Below are 13,480 nucleotides of genomic sequence, written 5' to 3'. Positions count from 1 at the left end.
ACACAGATTTAAATCAGTCTCTTTGCTGACTTCTTATTCCCAGTCTAGATCAACTTCTGAGCTCTAGATTCCTGTATCCAACTGTCTATGACGTCTCTACTCACCCTTCTCACATCTAATCAGTCACGACATCCAGGTCATTTTTTTTTAAATCTCCAAAGCTTATGCTGAAGCTGTTTATTTCTCTCTTTCTCTGTGCCTCTCTTGTCTAAGCTACCATCATCACTCTCTGGGATCACTGCAATAGCCTTCTAACCATTATCCTTATCATTGTCTCTCTTCTCATAGCCACTAGACTCATATTTTCAAAATGAGATGAAATCATGTCCTATTTAAACCTCTTTAATGGCTTCTTACCATAGGAAGAAGTTCAAAATTCCTAATGTTATCTACAAGGGACTCTGTAACTGGGCCCATATCTACCTCTTCAAGCTCATCTTGCCTCCCATGATCCAATTTTATTGGCCTTGTCTCTGTTTAACATAGCAACCAACTTCCTATCTCAGGACTTCTCCATATGCTCTTTGCTCTTCACAGAACATTATTCTCTAGGCCACTCTCTTCATATTCCCTTCAGTCAGTTCACTTGGCTAAGTTACTTGTCCTTTAATTCTTAATTTTTAATGGGTGATTTTTTTCAGAGAATACCCCTCCCCTAGCCTAGATTAATTCTTCACATATATTTATTATAGTACCCTTTATTTTCATTTATAGTAATTATCACAGTTATCATTTTATTGCTATTAATGGGATTACTTAATCCCATTAATCTATCTCCCACTCTAGTGTAATATAGTATCTAGTGTAATGCCTTACTCAATAAATATTTTTTGAATGAATGAATGTTGACTGTAGTAGCTAAACTAGGAACTCTTAAAACAGAAACAACATTCTCTGGAGACATTATTTCCATCTATCCTTCTTTCCTTCATTGTACATATTTCTTATTCCAGATGCCAAAAGCCAGAGAAGACTCTCCCATAGAGTAATTATGAAAAAACAGAGCTACCAATTTAGCCCCAAAACCTAGGGACTGCTTTGCCAAGTTTCTAACTAGGAATGTTCTCCTAGAGCTCCTGTGAAGTTGACAGTATAGGCAATGGTTTATTTAGTTTGGAGGAGCTAGAAAAGATCAAATTGGATGGTGAAAACCAGCAATCTGAGAAACCTTAAATCAGAGGTAGCCTGGTTATAAACTCAAAGAAAAGAAAGGTATTTCTTTCGGCATAATAATCTTTAGCGGATTTTTCTGATAAATCCCTTATTTTGCCATATGTAAAGGGAAATATCAGACAGATCACAACCTCAAAACAATCACCTAGTGATTGAGCCATCAGAAGGATCAGCATGTAACAGAAAAGGTCAGTCTGCTCTCTCTGTTGATCATCCATTGAGAACTTATTTCACTGCTATGTTTCTTTCCACCTTACAGTGTCCGCTTTCTAATTCTATAGCCCAGGTGTCATTTAGTGTATTGATAATATATGTACAAGCACCTTTCTACCCATGTAGCTGAAGTTACAAGGAAGGTATTCCAGTTCTATCTCATAACCCCTCTGCCCTGTTTCTCACCTTGTAAGCAGCAATAGCATCTTTCTGCATATTCTTCAGGGACTGAAGTTCCTTCAGGGTTGCCTCCAGTTGACCCTGATGGATGGTGAGCTCCTCCTGGGAATACCGTATAGAATTATGGTCTACCATATAGAATTAACCACACTAACTTGGGAGATGAAGGGCCATAGGGACATCTCTCCTAAAGCCCCAGGGTATCAGAGAAAACAAAACAAAACAAAACAAAACAAAAAGCTCTTGCTGCAAACCTTTCCTTAACCCCTGAATTCCTGTCTCTTCCAAGAATTGTAAAGAAAATAACAAACAGCAGAAAAACTTAGTTTTATGCTATTAACTTACTACAGAGGTTTGAAGAAGCTGACTCTGCATTTTCTGCTGTAGTTGTTCTGTTCTCACTATCTATACTTTTATTTATGTTATCACTTAGAATATTCATTTCTCCCCTCTGCCCATTCAAATGCAAATGATTTCCCATCTCAAGCTTTCATTCACCATACATCCCTTATTTCAGTATTCTCTAATCTTCTCTGAAATTCTAAATATTTACAAATTACAAATGTGACAACATTTAACTCTCAATAGTACACTATCTTGATTCTGTTGTTTTATTCATTTTAAGTTTGACTAAATTTCAAGACTTTTGTTAACAAGAGTAATATCTTGTACATCCATATTCTACAGAGTGTCTAGCAGAGTCTTGTCGTGGCAGGGTGTAGGTAAATATTTGATTGATTGAGGGAGTAGCCGGAGCTATTCCACTACTCCTTTCCTATAATCAGCAACTCGAGAGAAAGAACTTTGCAGGATACATTGTATTTTCTGAGCTTACTAATAATCATCTGAATAAAGGGGTGGGGTTGAAAGAGAGAAGAAACCCTACAAAAGATTTCTCTCAGCTTTCCTAAGGCATTATTCAAGGCTCAAGCCTCACCTACCATGAAGAAACAGACAGCATCAGAGATCTGCAGGAAATCTTTAGACTGCTCCACAGACAGCCGAGCATCTTTGCATTGAAAGCAGATCAGTTTCCCATCTGGCTTACTGAATAGTTTCAGGTTCTCTCCATGCTCTGGGCACTGTGGATGGCCCTTGAGTAAGGGTAGCTTCTTAATCTTCTCTACCAGCTTCTCCAGTACAAGATTGAATGTACAGTTACTATATTGACATAGCATCTTACACTCAGGACAGAATGTTTCCTTTGCTTGCTGCTTCCAAAAGTTTTGGATACAGGCCTGGCAGAAGTTGTGGCCACAGCTTAGCATCAATGGATCACGGAACCAGTCATTACACAGTGGGCAGTGTAGCTCCTTAGTAATGTCTTGTATCTGCACTTTAGAGGGTATTTGGGTGATCAGATCATGTACTTCACCATAGTTGCCTGGGTCGATGTTGGAGGAAGGTCTGGAAGATACCTTTGGAAAAGAACAACTAAAATGAGTTTCTCTTTCTTGCGGCCCATTTCCCCACTCCAAGATAGTGGGCTCCATTATTAAAGGAGCTGAGAATAGGTGCAGCCAGAATAAAAGCACCAGTCTCCTTTTTGAAAGTTACCTGATAAATTCATTGTTGTCTGTCTGTCTCTCTCTCTCTCTCTCTCTTTCAGATTTTATTTACTTATTCGTGAGAGACACAGAGAGAGGCAGAGACAGGAGAAGCAGGCTCCATGCAAGGAGTCTGATACAGGACTCAATCCCGGGACTCCAGGATCATGCCCTGAGCCAAAGGCAGATGCTCAACCGCTGAGCCACCCAGGTGTCCCAAATTCATTGTTTTCTAACATTATCTCTACTCTCAACACTATTTAAACTTTAATAGAGGGGATCCCTGGGTGGCTCAGTGGTTTCGTGCCTGCCTTTGGCCCAGGGCACGATCCTGGAGTCCCGGGATCGAGTCCCACATCGGGCTCCTGGCATGGAGCCTGTGTCTCTGACTCTCTCTCTCTCTATGTCTATCATAAATAAATAAAAATAAATCTTTAAAAAAATAAACTTTAATAGAGAACTAAGGCAGAAGAAAGAGTACTCAAGAATGTTTTTTGTTGTACATCCATACCTCCACCCACTTTCCTCATGTATCAGTTAAAAGTTTACTTTCAATTTCTACTAGTTATTACCTTTTTATTTTGTTTTGTTTTCTAGATATCATGTACAAAGAATTGGAATCAGTGGCAATCAGATTCCTCAGTGGCATAATATCACCAATCATAATATCATCCAGGCTTTTCTCTCCCCCTTTTTAAGAACACATTACAGAAATAACACATATACAGAAAAATACAGATTCATGCATATAACTCAATGACTTTACACAAAATGAACACATCTGTGTAATCATCCCCTGATCAGGAAACAGAGAACTGCCAGCATTCCGGAAGTCCCCCGTATGCATGCTTCAAGTCACTATCCCTCATCAAAGTTGGCCACTGTCTTGACTTCCAGCACTATATACTGATTTTGCCTGTTTTTGAGTTTTATATAAATGTAACCATGTACTATGTATTTTTTGTTGCTGACTTCTTTTATCAGTCTTACATTTGTGAGATTTTTATATATTATTCTATGCAATTGTAGTGCATTTATCCTCATTCCTGTATATAATATTACATTGTGTGAATATACCATAGTTTTTTTCTCCATTCTACTGTTGAAAGACTTTTGGGTAGTTACTAGTTTGAGGCTATTATAGTGTTGCTGAGAACATTCCAGTTCATGTGTGTGTATATATATATATATATATAGAGAGAGAGAGAGAGAGAGAGAGAGATATTTGTTTTGTTTTTTTTGTTCAACATAAGTTTTGGAATTCATCTGTGTTGATATACATAACTGAAACTCATTAATTTTTACTTCCATACATACATACGTGTGTGTGTGTGTGTGTGTGTGTGTATTTCTCTTGGGTATATACCTAGAAGTGGGAGTAGGTCATAGGTTTGGCATATATTCAGTTCAGTAGATACTATCACACTGTTTACTAAGTGGCTATATCAATTTACATTGCCACCACTGTTTTCCCATACCCTTTTGAATACTTAGAATAAGTATATTTACTTTAGCCATTCTGGTGGGTATGCACCTGTACTGCACTGTGCCTTTAATCTGTATTTGCCTGATGACTATGGATATTGGGCCCATTTTTCATATGTTAATTGTCCATTTTCATTTCCCCTTTTGATGAAGTACTTAAGTAGTGTCTATTCACAAGAGTTCTTCACATATTTTAGATATGAGTTCTTTATCAAATATATATATTACAAATATCTGTTTCCACTCTGTGGTTTGGCTTTTCACTTTCTTAATGATATCTTTTAATAAACAAAATGTCTTAATCTTTTAAAACTTTATGTTTAAATGGAACATAAATACAGAAAGCAGCATGAAAAAAATGCATAGGATATTGATCTATTAATACATGAATAGTCATGAAAGGAGAGAGAACCTTGCCAGCTACCCCAGAAGTCTTCTATATACTCTCTACCACCTATATGTCCCCCCCATTCATGAGATTATTACTATCCTGAATTTTGTGTTAATCATTCCTTTTGTGGCCTGTTTTGATGCTATATAAACAAAATTGTATTTTATGTATTTGTGCCTTGCTTTCCTTGTTCAACATAACTTTTGAGATTCATATGTGTTGATACATATAACTGAAAGTTATTCATTTTCACTTCCATATAATATTCTTTTTTAAATTTTTTTAATTGGACTTCAATTTGCCAACATATAGCACATCACCCAGTGCTCATCCCGTCAAGTGCCATATAATATTATATTGATGAAAATTTACTCATTTTACTGTTGATAGTCAACTGGATTGTTTTGGTGTTTTGCCATACAACCAATGCTACCATGAACATTCTTTCACATGCTTCCTGTTACGTATATGCAAGGGTTTTTCTAGGTGGGTTTTTTTTTTTAAGATTTCGTTTATTTATTCGTGAGACAGAGAGAGAGAGAGAGAGAGAGAGAGAGAGGCAGAGACCCAGGCAGAGGGAGAAGCAGGCTCCATGCAGGGAGCTTGACACGGGAGGACCCCAGGATCACGCCCTGGGCGGAAGGCAGGCGCTAAACCTCTGAGCCACCCAGGGATCCCAAGGTTATTTAATGCTAAACCAACCTTTCTTTCCTGGAACTAACCCATCATGATCATGATATATTATTTATGTATTACTAGATTTGGTTTGATAATATTTTATTTAGGATTCAACCTTTATGTTCATGACTGAGATTGCTTTTAATTTTCTTAAACCATTCTTGTCTGGTTTTCTTATCTAAGTTATACTAACTACATAAAATTAATTGGGGAGTGTGCCTTTTTCTCTTCTCTGAGTTTGTATAAAAATAATAGAATTATCTGTTCCTTGAGTATTTGGCCAAATTTCCAGCATAGCTCCTGGGACAGATGCTTTATTTTTTTATTTTGTATTATCTGGAAGTACTGATTTACTTCTTGAAAGTTATGGGATCATTTAGATTTTCTGTATTTTCCTGACATGGTTATGATAATTTATATTTTTCTGGGAATTTACTTTGCCTAAGTTTATAAATGTATTGGTATAAAACTATTCTCTTACTATCTTTTTATTGTAAGATATAGATACATAAGAATATATAAAGCATTTATATATTTTTAAAATAATAATAACAAAGCAACACTTTGTAATTACCACCTGGGTTAAAAAGTAAAACACTGACTGCCAATACCTTCAATGACCCCTGTGTATTCTTTTCCAATTGCATGTGTTTCCTTTTTTCCTCATAAATAGCCAATATTCTGCTTTTTGAGTTAAACATTACTATACTTTTCTCTATTATTTCATCATCTATGATTGCATTCCTTAGCTAATATAGTGTTTATTTTTTCTTCTGTTTTGAACGTTACATAAATGGAATAAATTGAATTTATTATATATTATATATAATATATTCCATATAAATGGAATTATACTGTATGTGTATCTTTCTGTGACTTGTTTCTTTCATTTAACATTATGTTAAAGTCCATGGCAAGAATTTCCACAATAGCTAAACTGTGGAAGGAGCCATGATGTCCTTTGACAGATGAATGGAAAAGATGTGGTGTATATATATATATATATATATATATATATATATATACAATGGAATATTACTCAGCCATCAGAAGAGACGAATACCCACCATTTGCTTCAATGTGGATGGAACTGCAAGATATTATGCTGAGTGAAATAAGTCAGTCAGAAAAGGACAATCATCATATGGTTTCACTCATACGTGGAATAAGAAATAGTGAAAGGGATTATAAGAGAAAGGAGGAGAACTGAGTGGGAAAAATTAGAAAGGGAGACAAACCATGAGAGACTTCTGACTCTGGGAAACAAACAAAGGGTTGTGGAAGGGGAGGTAGGTGGGGGGATGTGGTAACTGGATGACAGGCACTGAGGAGGGCACTTGATGGGATAAGCACTGGGTGTTATACTATATGTTGGCAAATTGAATTTAAATTAAAAAATGTAGGACACTGGGTGGCTCAGCAGTTGAGCATCTGCCTTCCGCTTGGGGCATGATCCCGGAATCTGGGATCGAGTCCCACATTGGGCTCCAGTCTCATATTGGGTTCCCTGTGGAAAGCCTGCTTCTCTCTGTGTCTCTGCCTCTCTCTCTGTGTCTCCCATGAATAAATAAATTTAAAAAAAAATTTTAATGTAAATATTTAAAAATACATTATGTTAAAATCATTATGTATAAAACATAAAAACATTATGTTAATCATAAGATTAATCCATGGAGAACCCTTGCAGCTGTTCCTCTTCAATTATATATAGATTTCATTATGTGAATATACCACAGTTTATGCATCCAGTCTCCTGTTAATAGACATTCATTTCAGTTTTTTTTAAAGATTTTAAAAATTTATTTATTCATGAGAGACACACAGACAGAGGCAGAGACACAGACAGAGGGAGAAGTAGGCTCCATGCAGGGAGCCTGATGTGGGACTCGATCCAGGACCCTGAGATCACGCCCTGAGCCAAAGGCAGACGCTCAATGCTGAGCCACCCAGAAATCCTTCATTTCAATTTTTTTGACTACTAAACACAATGCTTTTAATAATATTCTTGTATGTGTCCCTTTGTGAATATGTATAAGAGTAAATATAAATAAAATGTAATAAAAAATTTTTAAAAAGATATGATAGATACAACCCACACTGTTCTTTCTGATCACTGATTCATTTTGTATCCTCTGATTTGCTATTGCTTCTCTCTCGTGTATTTTATATTTCAGTTATTGTATTCTTTAGCTCTGATTGGTTCTTTTTATAATTTTTGTATCTTTGTTCAAGTTCTTACTGAGTTCATTCACTTTTCTTCCAAGTTCATTGAACATCTTTATGACCATTACTTTGAACTCTTAAGTAGATCGCTTATCTCCGTTTTGTTTAGTTCTCTTTCTGAGTTTTTTTTTTTCTTGTTCTTTCATTGGAACATATTTCATTGTCTTCTTATTTTGTCTGATTCTCTATGGTCAGCTACATTTCCTGTTCCTGAAGGTAGTGATCTTATCTGGCAGGCATCCTGTGGGGCTCAGAAGTGCAATCCCTCCTGGTCACCAGAACCAGGAACTCCAGGAGTGTCTCCTGTGTGAGCCACATGTGCCCTCCCATTGTGCCTGGGCTGCAACTGTTGTGAGCATGCTGGTGAGTGAGGCTGGCCCCCGCTATAGCTGCAGGGTTTGGCTATGACCATTACAGGTGTGTCAGTGGGTGGGACTGGCCCCCTTGCCTCCTAGGACAGAACTCATCCTGGCTGAGGCTACCTGTTTGGTGTGGTGGTTGAGGGGCAGCCACTTTGGCGGAACATTTAATGAGGCAGATTGGGTATGGTGGGCCTGCAGGGGAATGCTGGAGCAGGGTGGTCAGTGCTAGCAATGTAGATGGAGAGTGTTAGAACTGGCACCTGCCAACATCAGGTCAATTTGGCTGAAGGAGGGCAAGAAAAATGGTGCCTAGTGCACTTCCTGGAGTAAATTCCTACAGATCCTTGCCCTGTGAGCACACCCCTAAACTTAGTAAGTATCCTTCACATATATTCCAGATGCTTTTCATATGTGCTGGGCCTGGGAGCAAGAGAGATTATGTGCGGGCCCTTTAAGAGTAGAGTTTTGGCTTCTTTCTTTCTTTCTTTCTTTCTTTCTTTCTTTCTTTCTTTCAGATTTTATTTATTTATTTATTTGACAGAGAGATTAAGAGCAAGAGTACAAACAAGAGGAGCAGCAGGCAAAGAGAGAGAGGGAGAAGCAGACTCCCCACTGTGCAAGAAACCTGATGTGGGGCTAGATCTGAGGACCCTGGGATCATGACCTGAGCTGAAGGCAAATGCTTAACCAACTGAACCACCCAGGCGCACCCTGAGTTTTGGTTTCCTAAAGCCCTTCAGCTCTCCCAGAGTTAGGCTCCACTGATTTTCAAAGCAAGATGTTATAGAGACTCATCTCCTCAGGGCAGATCCCCAGGCAGAGAGTGCGTGATGTGAGGCTTGACCCTCTCACTTCTCAAGGAAGACCTTGGTATCTGTGATATCCTTCTTCCTTGTGGGTCACTGCACCAAGGTTTGGTTTCCAACCAGACTGCATCACTGCCCCTTCTGCCTTTCTCAGTGTGGCTTTTTCCTTATGTCTTTGGCTGTGGAAGAACTGTTCTGCCAGTCTCCAGGTCATTCTCCGATAGTTGCTGTATATGTGCTTGCAGACTTGGTGTGTCCATGGAAAGAGGTGAGCTCAAGATCTTCCTACTCTATGATCTTCCCCTCTAATCCCAAAGTAATACATTTTAAATCACAGAATTTCAGGCTTGAGTATATGAAATTTCTTTTAAGTGTTGCTTTCCTTTTTTTTTTTTTTTTTTTAAAGATTTTATGTATTTATCCATGATAGACACACAGAGAGAGAAAGAGAGGCAGAGACAAAGGCAGAGGGAGAAGCAGGCTCCATGCAGGGAGCCCGACGCAGGACTCAATCCCAGGTCTCCAGGATTATGCTCTGGGCCAAAGGCAGGTGCTAAACTGCTGAGCCACCCAGGGATCCCCATAAGTGTTGCTTTCCTGACTCTATTCTAATCATATCAATTACATGACCACCTTTGTCTATGTATAAGGCTACTTAAGAGGAAGTTGTAAAAAACAAACAGGAAAAGAAGAGAAAAGGTTAGGCAAGATTCCTTTCCAGTGGGCCTGTTAGGACCCAGATTCTGACTGATTTCCACAATCCAGTCTTCTTACTGACAAGCAGATGTCTCAAGCTAGCAAATCTACTCCTATTTATTCTAGATAGACGCAGGCTTCCAACTCCGTATTCAGTGAACCAAGCAGGTGGTATAATTACCTCGTATTTCCCACTCCTCATTTTGAGAAGAGTACTCAGGAGAAAAATTCTTTCTCTGTAGTTCTGAACATTTTGGGGATTTGGGTTTTGGAAGCCAACAGAAGCTCCAGATGGGACTTTAAGAACATTAATCAATGAAACAGCAGTAGTCAGGAAAAGGATTAAATTGAAAAAAGGATCCCAGCCCTTCTTATTGATTGAAATGGTAACCATTGCATACAAAATTTTAATTTTAAGTACTAAATATAGAAGATTTAAAAAATTGAATCTAGGACTGACATCACTAAAAAAGGCAGAATAGGGAACTCCAGGGAGATCTCCACAAAAATATATTAAACTTGCAAAACCTGTCAGAATCAACTTTTACAGAACTTTGGGATTTAGGGACACCTGGGTGGCTCAGTGGTTGGGCATCTGCCTTTGGCTCAGGGCCTGATCCGAGCCTGCTCCCTCTGCCTGTGTCTCTGCCTCTCTGTGTCTCTCATAAATAAATAAATAAATCTTAAAAAAAAAAAAAAAGAACTTTGGGATCTAGTCAAAAACTTGTAACTAGAGGAAAACTTAAGGAAGAAACTGCCATATGGCAGTAAGCATGTACTTACTACCATTTTAAATCATTTTAAATCATTCACCTACCATTCTTCACTCTCCAAATTGTTGACAGCCATGAGAATGGTAGCTGAATTCTTGATGCAGGTTGCTAGTGCTGAGAGGGAGTATGGACCTTATTCTCAAAGAACTGTGGTTGTGTGTTCTGTTCTGCCTGCTAGCTATCTTGAGGACGAGAACAAGGGCTTGCCTTTATTTTGCCTACCACAGAGTTCCCAGGGCTGAGGCAGCTTCCTGAATTGCCTTTAATGAAGATATTTAAAGGCAAAAGGATTGGACACAGCAGTCTATGGGAAGAGAGGATAGTCAGTATAAGAAATAAACCAAAAAGCCTAGGAAGGAAGAAGTTGGAAAGTAAGATACATGGGGAATAAGGGCTTTTAAAAGCTCCCATGTGGGGGTACCCGGGTAGCACAGTTGGTTAAACATCTGCCTTCAGCTCAGGTCATGATCTCGGGGTCCTGGGATTAAGTCTTGTATCAGGCTCTCTACAGAGAGTGCCTGTCTCTGTCCCTCTGCCCCCTCCCCTCATTTGTATGCTTGCACGCTCTCTCTCTTATATAAATAAATAAAATCTTTAAATAATAATAAAATAAAAGCTCCCATGTATGGTAGGGAATTGAGAAGCGCCTGTACATACCCAGGTCTGGATACCTGCTTTAAGAAAGGTCTGAGAAGACTCTAAGTTTTAACCTCTTACTGTCCTTCAGGCTTCAAATGAAGAGGAAGTAAAGACCAAGACAGAGTTGTAAATGGCCTGGCTCAGGGTTCAAGAAGTGCCGCAACACAGAACCAATTAGAAAAGACTAGAAGAATACTTTTTCTTTTACTTTTTAAAAAGTCTCTTCTTGGCTCCAGGCATTTAAGAAAACTCTGTCAAACCACGAGCTGATCACTAATCTAATGGAACACAGGTTTCAGTGGCCACACAAGACAACATACATAAAAAAATAGTTCAGAAAAGTTACTAAGCAGAAAACACCCCCCAACAAGCAGCAACAACAAATAGCAGGAAGGGGGAAATGGACCTGTCAAGGAATAGAGTTTCTCTATACTATTCAAACTAAGTTGGTATCAAATCACCCTTGATTGTTAGAAAGTTCAGATATTAAATGTAACCCCCTGGGTAACCTTTAAGGGAGAATACTAAATAATGTATAGAAAAAGAAATGAGGGACACCTGGATGGCTCAGTGGTTGAGTGACTGCCTTCGGCTCAGGGCATGATCCCGAAGTCCTGGGATGGAGTCCCGGGATGGAGTCCCACATCAGGCTCCCTGCACGGAGCCTGCTTCTCCCTCTGCCTATGTCTCTGCCTCTCTCTCTCTCTGTCACTCATGAATAAATAAATAAAACCTTAAAAAAAAAAAAAAAAGAAAAGGGAACCAAAATGGTGCACTAGGAAAAAATCAATTTGAATGCAGTAATAGAGGAGTTTATAAACAAAAAGATATCATGTGTGGAAATTGAATAGCAAAATGGTAAAATGAGTCTTTCCATATCGGTATTGACTTTATATGCAAATGTCTTAAACTCTGATTAAGAGACAGAACTTGGGAGAATGGACAAAAGAAACATGATTGAACTATATGCTGTCTACAGGAAACTCACTTTATGTGCAAGGATACAAATAGGCTAAAAGTATAAAGGATAGGAAAGTATATTTCATACAAATATTTACCAAAATATAGACGGCAATAGTATGGCAAATATTAAGACAAAAACTTATGACATGTGGTAAAATGCAGTACTCACAGCTAAATTTATAGTGATAAACACGTACATTAAAAAAAAAAGACCACAAATCAATGACTTAATTTTCTACCTTAAAAAACTAAAAAGAAGAAGAAGGAAGAGGAGGAAGGAAGGGAGAAGGAGGGGGAGGAGGATTAATGATTTTAGAAAGGAGAAAGAAGACTGAAATAACTAAAATCAGAAATGTAAGTGGGGGCATTACTATAGAACCTTAGAACTAAAAAAGAATTATAAGAGAATACTATAAACACTTGTATACCAACAAATTGGATAACCTAGATGAAATGGAAAAATTCCTAAAAACATATAAACTACCAAAACTGACTCAAGAAAAAAATAGTAAAACTAAATAGACCTACAACAAAAGATTAAATTAATAATCAAGAACCTACTAATAGGGATCCCTGGGTGGCTCAGCAGTTTGGCGCCTGCCTTTGGCCCAGGGCATGATCCTGGAGTCCCAGGATCGAGTCCCACATCAGGCTCCCGGCATGGAGCCTGCTTCTCTCTCCTCCTGTGTCTCTGCCTCTCTTTCTCTCTCTATGTCTATCATAAATAAATAAATAAATAAATAAATAAATAAATAAATCTTTAAAAAAAAAAAAAAAAAAGAACCTACTAATAAAGAAAAGCCTAGGACCAGATGACTTTACTGGTGAATTCTACAAAACATTAAAAGAATTATCATCAGTCCTCCGACTCTTTCAGAAAGTAATATAGGAGGGAACACTTCCTAACTCATTCTGTGAGGCCAGCATTATCCTGATACTGAAGCCAGATAAAGATATCACAAGAAAATAAGCTAATTTTAGTTTTCTTCACAAAACAATGAAAAGACAACTCAAAGACTGAGGGAAAAAAATTGTAAAACCTATACCTGATAAAGATCTGGTATCCAGGATATATAAAGAACTCTGACAAACTCAAGAGCAAAAAGAGAAACAATTTAAAATTGAACAAAAAACTTGAATAGACATTTCTCCAAAGAAGATAGATGGCCAACAAGCACATGAAAGATGCTCAGCATCATTAAGGAAATGCACATAAAAACCATAATGGTTGGTAAACACCAACTAGGATTGTTACAATTTTTTAAATAGAAAATAACAAGTATTTGGTGGAGATGTGGAGAAATTGGAACCCTCATTCATTCCTATTGAGAGTATAAGATGGTACAGCCTC

The 13,480-nt window shown here is 38.0% G+C and overlaps 1 protein-coding gene and 1 long non-coding RNA gene across 5 annotated transcripts in view; one reads left to right on the top strand and one right to left on the bottom strand.

Annotated features, from left to right (window-relative positions):
• LOC144303136 (uncharacterized) overlaps positions 1-13,480 on the top strand; it is a 58,910-nt gene that overhangs the window by 25,993 nt on the left and 19,437 nt on the right. The window lies entirely within an intron of this gene.
• TRIM69 (tripartite motif containing 69) overlaps positions 1-13,480 on the bottom strand; it is a 44,202-nt gene that overhangs the window by 19,835 nt on the left and 10,887 nt on the right. For all 4 annotated transcript variants that reach the window (XM_077880923.1, XM_077880925.1, XM_077880922.1 and 1 more), the window contains exons 2-3: positions 2,508-2,984; positions 1,573-1,668 (exon numbers count right to left, since the gene is read on the bottom strand). In XM_077880923.1, the coding sequence (XP_077737049.1) occupies positions 1,573-1,668; positions 2,508-2,984 (573 nt within the window). The remainder of the gene's footprint in view (positions 1-1,572; positions 1,669-2,507; positions 2,985-13,480) is intronic.

Source organism: Canis aureus, chromosome 32 (genome assembly GCF_053574225.1).
Source record: "Canis aureus isolate CA01 chromosome 32, VMU_Caureus_v.1.0, whole genome shotgun sequence".
NCBI lineage: Eukaryota > Metazoa > Chordata > Mammalia > Carnivora > Canidae > Canis > Canis aureus.
The sequence above is the reverse complement of the archived record's forward strand: the minus strand, read 5'-3'. Positions and strand labels throughout refer to the sequence as shown.